The sequence below is a fragment of the Scyliorhinus canicula genome, chromosome 15 (genome assembly GCF_902713615.1).
Source record: "Scyliorhinus canicula chromosome 15, sScyCan1.1, whole genome shotgun sequence".
Classification (NCBI taxonomy): domain Eukaryota; kingdom Metazoa; phylum Chordata; class Chondrichthyes; order Carcharhiniformes; family Scyliorhinidae; genus Scyliorhinus; species Scyliorhinus canicula.
In genome coordinates, this window is record NC_052160.1 from 135,989,406 (window position 1) to 136,004,078 (window position 14,673).

At 53.9% G+C, this 14,673-nt stretch overlaps 1 protein-coding gene across 1 annotated transcript in view; it reads left to right on the forward strand.

Moving 5' to 3' along the window:
- Positions 1–14,673, forward strand: part of golt1a (golgi transport 1A) — a 24,213-nt gene continuing 9,540 nt past the window's right edge. Inside the window, exons 1-3 of the mRNA XM_038820972.1 lie at positions 1–122; positions 2,702–2,793; positions 13,216–13,394. Of these exons, the coding sequence (XP_038676900.1) occupies positions 98–122; positions 2,702–2,793; positions 13,216–13,394 (296 nt within the window). The 5' untranslated portion in view covers positions 1–97. The remainder of the gene's footprint in view (positions 123–2,701; positions 2,794–13,215; positions 13,395–14,673) is intronic.

The window sequence follows — 14,673 nt, forward strand, 5'->3', positions numbered from 1 at the left end:
ACATTTTACAATGATTGGCCGAGCGCATCTGGGAGGCAGTCATGATTTGGATTGCGTATTAATTGCACTTTAAAAAAACCCCATAGATTTAAAGAAAATGATTTCCTTGACTGACACGCAGAGTAAGTAATGGCACAGGAGAGGTACAGTCCACATGGGGTGTTGTGGGGGGGCTGTTGACGACATTCTGTCAACGACTGAATGTCTCCAAAGATATTGATTTGTGCTCAGTGTTAGATCAGCTGTCAGTAAGCTGGCAATCTGCCGGTTTGAACTTTTAACTCGGAATTGACCAACATAAGAACAGAGAGCTACAATGTTGTTACTGTAAACTCCACCGCATAAGAGCGATGGTGTAATGGTAATGTCAGAGGTCTGGCAATCCAGCGGCTAATGTCCGGCAGCGTGAGTTCCAATCAAACAGGAGCAGCACGTGGAGTTTTAAATTCAATTGATAAAATCTGGGATATAAAGCTGTTCTCATTGACTGTTGTCAAATCCCATCTGCTTCACTAATGCCCAGCTCTGGCCTGCAGACCCACAAAGCCTTCAACTGGCGAATGGCCGAGCGAGACACTCGTTTCAAGGGCAATTAGGGATGGGCAACAAATGGTGACCCAGCCCAGCGACGCCCACATCCCAAAAAATAATTTTTAAAACCCCCACCTGTTTTGTGCTTCGCTAAGTGGTGTGATTCTTGTGGTAAACCACTGTGTTGTACTGTATTGTATTGTTACATGCCTGGGCTTGTCCCTGCTGGCTCCACCTGTGGCTCCTCCCCTCGGGCTCAGTATAAAGGTGGCTGGTCTCCACCTCTGCCCCAGTTCGGGATCAGAGGCCAAGAGGCTTTATGTTTAGTGTATTAAAGCCTCAGTTACGTTCACCGCTCGTCGTGTGTTCATTGATGGCATATCAATTCGTAAGCATGTTGGGCTTTGAAAGATTTATTTCCCCCCCCCGCGCGCTTCCTCCTGCATTTTCTGATTCTAACATGGGGAATGACCTGCGGCTTTTAAGGCCTGTACCATTGGCTCTCGTTCAGAACTTCACTCAAGTCTTACTTGAGCCAAGATGGTGAATTGCCAGTGAGCTATTTGACTGTAGAGGCATCCAAACCCCAATCCTGTCCTCCCCGACATCAACAAAACTAGTCACATTCGAGTGGGACTGCTGGATATATCAGACCCCTGAATCATGATTCACACACGGGCTAGGATTTTATGGCCCCTCCCACCCTGCGGGATATTACAGTCCAGCTAAAGTAAGCAGCAATGCCGTGGTGTGGGGGGGGGGGGGGGGGGGGGGGGACATGAGATTCTAGCCATTGAAACACTAGCTCCAAATTCCGCATCTTCCTCCCACTCCCAGGTCACCAGCCATCCTGCACAGGACATGTTGCACTGAAGCCTATTCGCCTCTCACCTCGGACATGCTCTCGTCTGACAATTCTTCAGTTTTAAGATTCACATCCCTGACCCCCCCCCCCCCCCCCCCCCCCCCCAGCTCTGGAACCTCTTCCGACCCTCCGCCACTCTGAAATTTCTCGGTGCCTTCAATCATTCTGGGCGCTGTGCATCTTCGATTTTAATCGCGCTGCCATTGGCGGCCGTGCTACCTGCCGTCTGAGCCGTAATCTCTTGTATTCCCTCCCTCAATCTCTCCATGTCGCTACAACTCTCTCCTTCAGTGAGTGGCACGGTGGCACAGCGGTCAGCACTGTTGCCTCACAGCGCCAGAGACGCGGGTTCAATTCCGGGCTTTGGTCACTGTCTTATTGGGGTTTGTGCGCCCCCCCCCACCCCCGTGTCTGCCTAGGCTTCCTCCGGGTGCTCTGGTTTCCTCCCACAGACTGAAGTTGTGTGGGTTAGGTGGATTGACCATGATAAATTGCCCGTAGTGTCCAGGGATTTGCTACTTAGGTTAGGGGATAGGGCGGGGTGGATGGTGGATTGCACATGGGTAGAGTGTTCTTTCGGAGGGTCGGTGCACACCCGATGGGCCAAATGGTCCCCTTCTACACAGTAGGAACTCCATGATTCTTTAGGACATTCCTTGAAACCTATCTCTATATCCAAACATTTGTTCATCTGTCTTTACACCTTCTAACACAACTCAGGTGTATTGATATTACTTCTGTAAAGCACCTTGGAATATTTCATTATATTAAAGGTGCTAGTTAAATGCAACTTACTATTGCTTTATATCATCCTTCCTTCGTGGCCACTGGCTCAGTATTCTAGAACTCCTCACCTAGCACCGTTGTTGGAGGACAATGAGAACAAAGTTGTCTAAACCGAGATCCCACCACCACGTCAGGTTTCCAGGTTAACTGGAGATGGAGAATAGATGCCGCGTTTGTCAGAGTCGGCACCCCATCACAAGAACAATGTAAAGGAAGGGGCCTCATACATGGGGAACTCTCAACAGGCGAGAGATTTGAGATGCTATTGCCACCTCTGGCACTCCATGCTGACACCCTTACTGTGCTGCTCCTTTATCTGTCCCGATGTTTTTTTTTGTGAAAATATGCTCAATGTGCAGATTGCTACCCTGCCGCTCTGTGCCCGCTGATTTATGGTTGGGCATGCCTTGCCTACGGTCGAAAGTGACTGAATTTAAAAAAGAAAATGTGTCTGTGGATTAAAGGAGTCTCAAAAACGCGGGAGCGAGTCTTTCCAACGGATGTGATTTATCCTTGCAGGGGTTGGAGCTGGACTGATGGGATTCGGAGTGTTTTTCCTCCTCTTTGGTGTCCTCTTGTATTTTGACAGAGTTCTCCTTGCATTTGGAAATGTGAGTATTCTCCTTGACAATTACGTGTGGGAGTTGAAGAAGTGAGAGGCTTCTCGGAGTTGACGGTTTGTAGAAGATGTCGAGGGGTGCAGAATTGAGTGATCTCAGAAAAAGTTCAGAATTCCAGGTGAAATAGAACACCAAAGATCAGATTCATTCCAATTTTATTTCTGTTATTTAGGCTCTGCTGAGTTAGATCAAATATATTCCACAATAAATATATAGCCGTATTGATTATTGGATTAAATCATGTGCCATTCTTTTATAGATTAATTTAATATTTTAAATGTGGTGGCCTGATATTCCACTGCATTTAAAAACAGAAGGGATTTTTATAAAGGCAAAAGGCTGGATTCTCCAATTCTGGGACCAAGTCCCCAGGTTGGCATGGGAACTACGCCAGGAAAACTGGAGCAAAATAGCCACCGATTCCCCGTTTTGTTGGGAGCGAGCAGGGAGTGTGGTGGTATGGATATGAGCACTGCCATTGGTGCAGAGCACTGGATTCCCATTGGCTCTGGCTGATCATGTGCCTCTCGTCCGATTGGTTGGGACGAGTCGTGTGACTGCTCTCCAATTGGTCGAGAGGCAAGTAGGCCCCACCTCCGAGGTGGGGTATAAGTACCCAGAGTTCCCGGCGGTCGGCCTTACTCTGTAGTCGATGTAGTAAATGTGAGTCCTTTGTTCACGGAATCCTTTCTTCCTGCCAGTGGAAATAGTTTGGGGTGAATTCTTTGTCGTTTGGGGTTCTCTGTTCCGCCAGCAACGCACCCCCGCCCTGGGGTTTCCTGGCAGAGTGGGGTGGCTACAATGGGAAATCCCATTGGCCAGCAGCAGGAATGACTATGACCTCGGTGGGTCATGTGACTGATCAGGCTTCTGGCTCACCCTCTGGTGAGCACTGCATACACATGCTGTAGCACATCAGGTGGAGGCAGCGACACCCCAGGGAGCGGATCGTCAGAGGGCTTCCTGATCCCAGGGAACAGCTGACACACAGAGAAGTGTCACGCTTTGGGAAAATATCATCCCATGACTGGTGCCGTTGCGAAAGCAGAGCCGGAATCTACAGGAAGGGGTGTCAGCAACTTTCCAACGCCTGCAAGTCCAGCTGGAGATGTCCAACCACCTTCAGGTGCAGGAGATGGTGCTGACAATGCAGCGTCCCCAGACCCTGAAAGGGTGGTGGCCCTGGTGGAAGGTCTGGGGCAAGATATCAGGGCCATGTATCAGGATGTCCAAGACTTGGAACACACTGTGCTGTCCATGGCTGAGGCGCAGTACAGGGAGCCCAGTCACAGTTGGACACGTCCCGGGCCCAGGTGGACATTGCTGTGGTGCTCCAGAGCTTGGCCCAATCACAAAGGTCATGGTTAAGGGTATCAGAAACATTGGCCAGGAGCTGACTGACCTTGGCCAGTCCCAGAGGGACACGTCACAGGCACAGAGGGACATGACCGAGGCAGAGGGGCATGGCTCACTCACTGAGTGTGTCATGGCTGAGAACATCCAGACCACGGCTCAGACGAGGGTGGCCTCTAGGACTGGCAGCGGCAGGTGAGGGTGGCGCGTGCGGAGTTCACTTCGGCCTCACCTCCATCCCATGGAGTATCCCGGGGGCTAGCGGGCAGCCCCAGGGTGGGGAAAGTGACTGGGCCCATGGTGTCGTCTCCTGCAGTGCGCCCATGACACCAGAATGTCCCACATGGTTAAACCCTCACTTTGAGGTGGCTGAGCATGGGGACGGCAGTGTGTGCTCGCCTTGTGTAACATTATCCCCAGTGAGTGAGCCCTGACTGTTCACCGTCTACCGCAACCCACCCCCCGTCCAAGACATTCGGACCCATGAGAATGAATTGTTAGCACACATTCAGTGAGCGAGAGCGCTCGTTTCTTGGTCGCCGTGAGGTCGAGGGTAGCCCCTTCTAAGAGACGCTGGCAGATGTAGGCCGACTCTATGCCTGTAACGAACGCGTCTCTAAGTAGCACGTCCGAATGTTCAGTGGCCGAAAGGGCCTGGCAATCGCAGTCCCTCGCCAGGACGTGCAGGGCACGCCACAAATCCTCCACAGACTCACCGGGGAGTTGACGCCACGTGGACAGGAGGTGCCTGGCGTAGATCTTGTTGGTCTGCTGCGTGTAGGTCTCCTTCATGGCGTTAGCGTATGACGGCACATCCCGGATGAGGGGAAAGATGTCCGAGCTCAGCCGCGTGTAGAGGATCTGGAGCTTCTGTGCCTCTGAGGGTGGTTCAGTCGCAGGTCCTATGTATGCCTCGAAGCAGGCTAGCCAATGTGTGAAGGCCGACTTGGCGTTGTCTGCTTGAGGGTGCAGCTGCAGGCAATCAGGCTTGATGCGGAGATCCATCGTTTAAAATCTCTGCGTAATAAATTGATGCATTATCAATTACGACGAGATGAGGGTAGAGTGTAATCGAGGCTTTATTACACAGAGATGTGTAGCCTCCCGCAGCTGCTGCTGAAATGGCTGCAGCTCGGAGAGCACACACATTTATACTCCACCTACTGGGCGGAGCCAGCAGGCAGGGATCTACCCCCGTACCTGTGCTACAGGAGCCTTACCGTAATACACCTCATATGCGGTACATACAATACAATATAATACAACAGTGGTGACTACCACATTCACCCCCTGTTAAAAAATGAGTCCGGCGGGGGTGGTGGAAAACTATTTACATGTAGGCGTTTGAAATTTTGGGAACAGTTCATAAATTCAGACGATCGGACGCCTTGATCCGTCGTTGCGAGTGCCGCAGTCTCGGTGGTGATTCAGGCGACGGTTCGGTCGCCGGTGACTCCGGAAGTGTGTCGTCCTCATCTTCATCCCCGGCTGGGACCAAGGGGAGGATGGATTGTCTTGGAGTGGGGGCTGTGGTGGGGTGCGCTGGGCGGAGGGAGGGTGGCGCGGGGGCAGGGGGGGGGGGGATGTGGGGACCCAGATGGTGCCAGATCCCTGAGGGAGACCGTGTCTTGGTGGCCGTTGGGGTACCCTACCTAGGCGTACTGTGGGTTCGCGTGAAGAAGCTGTACCCTCTCAACCAATGGGTCCACCTTGTGGAGCCGCACGTGCTTGCGGAGGAGAGCGGGTCCTGGAGCTGCCAGTCATGTTGGGAACGAAACCCCGGAGGTGGCCTTCCTGGGGAAGGCAAAGAGACGTTCATGGGGAGTTTCGTTAGTCGCAGTGCACAGGAGCGACTGAATGGAGTGGAAGGCGTGGGGAGGACCTCCTGCCAGCGGGAGGCCAGGAGATTTCTGGACCGTAGGGCCAGCTGGACGGCCTTCCAGACCGTCCCATTCTCCTGCTCCACCTGCCCGTTTCCCCGGGAGTTGTAGCTGGTCGTCCTGCTCGAGGCGATGCCCTTGCTGAGCAGGAACTGCTGCAGCTCATCGCTCATAAATGAGGATCCCCTGTCGCTGTGGACGTAAACGGGGAAACTGAACAGAGCGAAGATGGTGTTGAGGCTTTGATGACGGTGGCAGACGTCATATCGGGGCATGGGATGGCGAAGGGGAATCTGGAATATTCGTTGATCACATTAAGAAAGTACGTGTTTCGATCGGTGGAGGGGAGGGGCCCTTTGAAATCCACGCTGAGGTGTTCAAAGCGGCAGGAGGCCTTCACCAGGCGGGCACGGTCTGGCTGGTAGAAGTGCAGTTTGCACTCCGCACAGACCTGACAGTCTCTGGTGATAGCCCTGACCTCCTCAATGGAGTAGGGCAGATTGTGAGCCTTTATGAAATGATAAAAACGGGTGACCCCTGGGTGACAGAGATCGTCGTGCAGGGTCCAGAGTCGGTCCACTTGTGCGCTGGCACATGTACCTCGGGATCGGGCATCGGGGGGGCTCGTTGAGCTTACCGGGGCGATACAAAATCTCGTAATTGTAGGTGGAGAGCTCAATCCTCCACCTCAAGGTTTTATCATTTTTGATCTTACCCCGCTGTGTGTTATTGAACGTGAAGGAAACCGACAGTTGGTCAGTGAGGAGAGTGACTCTCCTGCCAGCCAGGTAATGCCTCCAATGCCACACAGCTTCTACTATGGCTTGGGCCTCCTTCTCGACGGAGGAGTGCTGGATTTCGGAGGCATCCTCCATGCGGTAGAAGAATGCCCCGGGTCTGCCTGCCTGATTGATGGTGGCGGCCAGAGCGACGTCTGATGCATCGCTCTCGACTTGAAAGGGGAGGGTCACGTTGACAGCATGCATCGCGGCCTTGGCAATGTCGACCTTAATACGTTCGAAGGCCTGGTGAGCCTTGGCCGTTAGTGGAAAACGTTGGAGTGGATGAGTGGGCATAGTTAGGGACCCACTGGGCGTAGTACGAGAAGAAGCCCAGGCATCGTTTGAGGCCCTTGGGGCAGTGGGGGAGTGGGAGTTCCACGAGTGGGCGCATGCGATCGGGATCGGGCCCTAGGACTCTGTTTTGAACCACATAGCCGAGGATGGCTAATCAGTTCTCCTTGTTGTATGTTAGGTTGAGGAGTTTGGCGGTGTGGAGGAATTTGGAAAGGTTAGCGTCGTGGTCCTGCTGGTCGTGGCCGCAGATGGTGATGTTATCCAGGGCTGGGAAGGTGGCCCACAGTCCGTACCGATCAACCATTCGGTCCATCTCCCGTTGGAAGACCGAGACCCCGTTAGTGACGCTGAAGGGAACCCTAAGGAAATGGTAAAGGCGGCCGTCCGCTTCAAACGTGGTGTAGGAGCAGTCCGCCTTGCGGATGGGGAGCTGGTGGTAGGCAGATTTCAGGTCCGCTGTCGAGAAGACCCGGTACTGTGCAATCTGATTGACCATATCAGATATGGGTGGGAGGGGGTACGTGTCGAGCTTCATGTACCGATTGATGGCCTGATAGTCGACGACCATCCTGTTTTTCTCCCCAGTTTTCACAACTACCACTTGGGCTCTCCAGGGGCTGTTGCTGGCCTCGATAATACCTTCCCGCCTCAGCCGCTGGAACTCAGTCCTGATGAAGGTCCTGTCCTGTGCACTGTACTGTCTGCTCCTGGTGGCGACGGGTTTGCAATCCGAGGTGAGGTTTGCAAATAGGGAAGGCGGGTCGATGTTAAGGGTCGTGAGGCCGTAGACATTGAGGGGTGGTAGGGGCCAGCCAAATTTCAGGGTTAGGCTCTGGATGTTGCATTGGAAGTCCAGGCCGAGTAGCAAGGCAGCGCAGCCGTTGGGGAGGACGTAGAGTTGGAAGCCACTGAACTCTATACTCTGGATGGTGAGGGTGGTGGTACAGTACCCCTGGATCACCACGGAGTGGGATCTGGAGGCCAGGGTGATCTTTTGGTTAATGGGGTGTACCGCGAGGGAGCAGCACCTTACCGTATCTGGGTGGATGAAGCTCTCAGTGCTTCTGGAATCCAGAAGGCAGGATGTCTCATTGCCATCGACCTGTACTGTCGTCGACGCGGTTGGGAGGTTGTGTAGTCAGCCCTGGTCGATCGTGATGGAGGCGAGACGCGGCTGATCGGCGGCGGTTGCAGGCAATGATCGGCCAGATGAGGTGCCCTACGAGCAGGGGTCCTGAGGTGGGGAAGATGGCGGCGCCGGCGGGGCGCACGTGTCATGAGGGGGGCAAGGTGGTGGCGCCCACGGGCCACATGTGGTCTGAGGCGAGGAAGATGGCGGCGCCCACGGAACGCACGTGGGGGGGTGCAGGGACAATAGCGGCGATGGAGCGGGCAAGGCACACAGCAGCAAAATGTCCTTTCTTCCCGCAGGCCTTGCAGAGCGCGCTCCGTGCCGGGCAGCGCTGCCGGGGGTGTTTTGTCTGTCCGCAGAAGTAGCACTTGGGTCCCCCGGGGTTGGCTGCCTGCTGCGCGGCGCAGGCCTGGGGTTGGCTGGGGGCGGCCGCTGGAGGGATCCACAATGGGGTGTTCGCTAGCGGGGTCGACGATGGCCAGGAGGGGTGGACCAAGCGATCGGGGGCATATGGCTGAACATTGCGGGAGGCGACCGTGAGTGAAATCGCTAGCTTCTTGGTCGCCGCGAGGTCGAGGGTAGCCCCTTCTAAGACGGATGTACGCGAACCCGATGCCAGTGACGAACGCATCTCGAATTAAAAGTTCAGAATGTTCAATGGCCGAAACGGCCTGGCAATCGCAGTCCCTTGCCAGGGCATGCAGGGCACGGCAGAAATCTTCCACAGACTCACCGGGGAGTTGATGCCGCGTGGACAGGAGGTGCTGGGCGTAGATTGTGTTGGTCTGCTGAGCGTAGTTCTCCTTCAGTTGCGCCATGGCCTAAGTGTAGGTAGGCGCGTCCCGGATGAGGGGAAAGATGTCGGAGCTTAGCCGCGTGTAAAGGATCTGGAGCTTCTGTGCCTCTGAGGGTGGGTCTGTTGCAGGTCCTATGTATGCCTCGAAGCAGGCTAGCCAATGTGTGAAGGCCGACTTGGCGTTGTCTGCTTGAGGGTGCAGCTGCAGGCAATCAGGCTTGATGCGGAGATCCATCGTTTTAAATTCTCTGCGTAATAAATTGATGCATTATCAATTACGACGAGACGAGAGTAGAGTGTAATTGAGGCTTTATCACGCAGATGTGGAGTCTCCCGCAGCTGCTGCCGAAATGGCAGCAGGCCGGAGAGCCCACACATTTATACTGCGCCTACTGGGCGGAGCCAGCAGGCAGGGATCTGCAATACAATACAATACAACAGAGGTGAGTACCACAGTGAGGAGGGACCTGAGGGAGAGGGAAGGGGAGGAGGGACTGAGGGAGGGGCTGCGTGCATTGGGGGAGGTGTCTGAAGTGGGGGGGGGGGGGTTGGAGGTGGGACAGACCAGTGGAGCTGTGGGTGGCCAGGCCTCCTGGTTGGTAGATCGGGAGGTGATGAGGTTGTCCCGTGTGTCGCAGGCCTGGACCACACGTTGAGCAGCCTGCCCTGCCAGTTTAGGCACCACGCCCGGATCCTCCGGGGCACCTTCCTCATCTACCTCCACAGGTGAGGCCTGTCGTTCTTCCTCCTCCTCCAGCATGTCACTCTGCTGCTACACGATGTTATGAAGGATGTAACAGACCACCACAGTGCTCGAGGCCCTGCTGGGGCCATAGTGGTGCGTGTCACCAGGGCAGTCCAGGCATCCGAAGTGCATCTTCAGGACCCCGATACACTTCTTGATGATGCTCCTGGTTGCTGTGTGAGCATCGTTATAACGGTTCTCTGCCTTGGACTGGGGCCTCCACACAGGCGTCATTAGCCATGTCCTCAGCCGGTAAGCCTTGTCACCCAATAGCCAACCCCTCACCCTAGGGAGGGCCTCAAAGGTCCAAGTTGAAAGTGATATAGTCCAATGCCTGACACGTAGGCCATTGTTACATCACAGATGCACCTACGTGCGGACGTTTGCGAGATTCCAGACAGGTCCCTACTCGAGCCCTGGAATAAGCCAGGGGCATAAATGTTCAGGGCAGCCGTCACCTTGACGGCCACCGGGAAAGGGTGTCCTCATCCAAACCCCCGCAGTGCCAGCTGCACCATTTGGCACAGGTGGACCTTGTGTAATCCTGCCAGGAGGGTGGCAGCTAGTCGTGTGGTGGAGACGGTCAAATTGTGCAGCCTATTGCTGGGGTATGAGGGTTTCCAGAGGGGTAGCCTGGGTGGATTTCCACATGAGCCGAAGCACTCTGAGCGTATACAGGATACTGTCAGCAGTCAGCAGTCTCAACAGCCAGGACCCTGTAAGTTGCAGCGAGGCGGTGGGTTTAAATGAATTAATGCAGCAACGGGGGTCTCAGCCAAGGCACCCTGAACCCGAGGGGGGACACCCCGAGTCCACACACCTGCCACCAAGTCGTTCCCCGCTACTCCCTGAGATCCAGGCATGTGCCCTCCACCAAACCTTGCTCCTCCCCAACTGCCATGGTGCCTGGACCCCGGTCATAAATACTTACACTAATTCACGCCCACGTAACTCCCTCCTGAGAGGGGTGGAGCATCGGGATTCCAGCCCGTTAATCTTATTTAAATCCATGCAGATTGCGGTTTTACATGGGGCTGCTGGCACAGGGCGTGCACCCCGCTCCCGACGTCAGCGATGGATCGGAGCATCGCAATGGGCGCTGATTCCGTTTCTAGCCCACAGCTCAATTCTCCACCCGATTACGAATCTCGCTGCCGGCACGGGGAGAGGAGAATCCACCCCCACGTGACTTGGAACAGCGCTATTAAATCATTAAATTACCTTCACTTCCCACGAGAACAATCCTATTTTGCAACGTCACCTAGACTCAGTTGGTCGCACCCTCACCTCTCAAGTGCAACATTCTTGGTTGAAATCCCACTCCAGGGCTTGAGCACAAAAATCTACATCGACACAAGAGGGAACATTGCGTGGCCGGAGGTGCAACTTTAAACCAAGGCCCTATTTACTTGCCTGGGTGGGGATACAAATTCCCATGGTTCTGTATTGAAGATAAGCAGCAGAGTTATCCCAGATGTCACCGCCAGGGTGCGAGGCTGACAGTGCCATAGTGCCCGAGTGCCAGGGTGCTACTCTGCCCTGTCCCTGAATACCCAGGCATCTCCAATGACTTGGAGACCCCCCCACCCCCCCAATGTACCGTCACAACTGTCCCAAGTTTGTGTGGGCCGGTTATAAACTAAAAGGTCTTCCAGGCTCAGCTGGTGAGTCACCCAGTACCCGGGTATTTAAATAAGCAGTAAGGCTCAATTAAACATTGAGCTCTGGCCGAGGGAGGGGATTGTTGGCACTGCCAGGGTGCCAGGCTGGCAGTGCCAATGCTCAGGGGTGCTGGGGGAGTACCAGGGGACCACCATGCCCTCTCCCTGACCACCCAGGCAGCTTCAATAGCCTGCAAGACCACCCCCCCCCCGCCACCCTGAGCTGCCATCATGCCTGGTCCACGATTGTGGAAAGATGTGCACTTAATTGAGTCCTCACATCCATGGCTGTTGACTCTCGGGCACCGGGTGAATACGGAGTGGGGATATTTTGTTGAACAAGGGCGTGATCCATATCGCGTTGGAAGCCGCGGGTCAGGTGACTTTCTCAAGGCTTTGGCCCTCCGTACGGAGCCCAATGTGGGACTCTCCCGGGATTCACCCATGGAGCCGGGCGTGACACACTGGGAAAATCGTGCCTAGAGAGTTCCGAGAAAACCATCAAACAAGCTGCAAATCATTCCAAGGTAATGAACAGCAAACGGGAGAAGGACTCCCCTCAACCCATTCCAGCTTCAGGTTCAGCTGAGAACCAATCTCTGGGAAATTAGCAAGAAATCTCGCAGCTTACTTTGCGTGACCAGACGTCCACTTTAACTTTCAAGTATTACCTCCATCTAAGAACCTACAGGCCTGCCACAAAAGAGACTGAGATAATTAATAGTTGCGATATATTCCTTTACATGCATTTGCATCTAATATTCACGCGTGTGAACCGTGTGAGGGAGTCATTGCATTTTAAAATCCTGGGCAAGTATTTGATTATAAGTAACCTCATTTATTTTAAAAACTCACAAAAAGCCAACAGCTGAAAATTATTTCATTGGGACTCTCACTGTGAGGGTCAGAAAACGCTACACTCTGACACAAATATACTGATCACTGACACTGTAAGGAAATGCAAAAATGTTATCTGCCTTCAGATTCTACCTCCTACAAACACTGGAAGCAATTTTTCACTATCTACTCTGTAGAGTATCAGTTACTCTATAAGGCAGCACGGTAGCATGGTGGTTAGCACAATTGCTTCACAGCTCCAGGGTCCCAGGTTCGATTCCCGGCTTGGTTCACTGTCTGTGCGGAGTCTGCATGTTCTCCCCGTGTGTGCGTTGGTTTCCTCTGGGTGCTCCGGTTTCCTCCCACAGTCCAAAGATGTGCAGGTTAGGTGGATTGGCCATGACAAATTGCCCTTAGTGTTCAAAATTGCTCTTAGTGTTGGGTTACTGGGTTATGGGGATAGGGTGGAGGTGGCTCTTTCAAAGAGCCGGTGCAGACTCAATGGGCCGAATGGCCTCCTTCTGCGCTGTAAATTTTATGATTCTATTTACTCTTTGAGATTCTAAGCATCTCTATCAAATCTCCTCTCAGTCTTCTCTGCTCTCAGGAAACTAACCCTCAGCACTTCCAGTCTATCCATGTAATTAACATCTCTGACCACTGGAAAGATTCCAGTAAATCTCTGCAACATCCTTTCCAAAACTTTCATGGCCTTTCTAAAGTGTGATGTGGAGATGCCGGCGTTGGACTGGGGTGAGTACAGTAAGAAGTCTTGCAACACCAGGTTAAGTCCAACAGGTTTGTTTCGAATCATCGCTCCTCCACTCACCTGATGAAGGAGCTGCGCTCTGAAAGCTAGTGATTCGAAACAAGTGTGACGCCCAGAATTGCGCACGATACTTCAGCTATGTGCTTTTCTTCTCCCTACGTCAGATTCTCTTTGTGTCCGGCCTTCCCTTCATCACTGGGCTGCGGAACACGTTTCGATTCTTCTTCCAGAGGCAGAAGGTGAAAGGCTCAAGTTTCTTCCTGGCTGGGATTCTGCTCATTCTGCTCCGGTGGCCTGCAATTGGCATGCTGTGCGAAATCTACGGATGTTTTCTACTTTTCAAGTAAGGCCCGCTTCGGTGTCTTATTAATGGTTCGGTTGGATCGGCAAAGTCTTGGGTACTTCCACAACTTGCAGGACAATACATGCAGCTCCGCAAGTTAGTCTCCAAAGAGCAGCACCTCACCATTGGTCTCCTCGTGGGTAGCATCAATCTGTTACATTTCCCCATTAATTGAAAATCGCCTATTGTCACAAGTAGGCTTCAAATGAAGTTGCTGTGAAAAGCCCCTAGTCGCCACATTCCGGCACCTGTTCGGGGAGGCTGGTACGGGAATTGAACCGTGACGCTGGCCTGCCATGGTCTGCTTTAAAAGCCAGCTATTTAGCCCTGTGCTAAACCAGCCCTCGAGTATGAAGTGACTGTGAAAATTCCCTAGTCGCCACATTCCAGCACCTGTTCGGGTAAGCTGGTACAGGCTTAAGCTGGTAACCCGCGCTGCTGGCCTTGTTCTGCATTACAAACCAGCTGACTAGCCCACTGAGCTACATTTAATTACGCGAGTGCTTATGAATGTGAGTACCTTGTTAATGACCAGGTTTATGTCCCTGCAATTTCAGTCAACCCCCCCCAAGCCCAGAATGGGAACAATAAAACATTTGGACTCCTATTTCCACCAGTAGTTCGTTGTTAGACATTTTTGAAACAATTTTTTCAAACGTATTTCTCCCTTTTGGACTTTCAGAAGACTTTAGACAAATCGCACATAAGAGATTAAAATGCATGGGATTGGGGATAATTTCTTGAAATGGATAGAAAACCAGTTGGCAGACAGGGGGCGGGATTCTCCCCTACCCGGCGGGGTGGGGGGGTCCCGGCGTAGGGGAGTGGCGCCAACCACTCCGGCGTCGGGCCTCCCCAAAGGTGCGGAATTCTCCGCACCTTTAGGGGCTAGGCCTGCGCCGGAGTGGTTGGCACCACGCCGACTGGCGCCAAAACCGGCACCAACGGCCTTTGACGTCCGCCGCCCGGTACCAGGGCTGGCTGAAAGGCCTTCGCCGTTCGCTGCTGCTGACTTCACCACCGGCGCATGCGCGCTGGGGGATTCTCTTCCGCCTTCACCATGGTGTAGGTCGTGGCAGCGGCGGAAGAGAAAGAGTGCCCCCACGGCACTGGCCCGCTCGCCGATCGGTGGGCCCCGATCGCGGGCCTGGCCACCTTGGGGGCACCCCCCAGGGTCTGATCACCCCGCACCCCCCTCAGGACCCCGGGGGCCCGCTCGCGCCGCCGATCCCGCCGCCACCAGAGGTGGTTCAAACCTCGGCGGTGGGAGAGGCCTCCC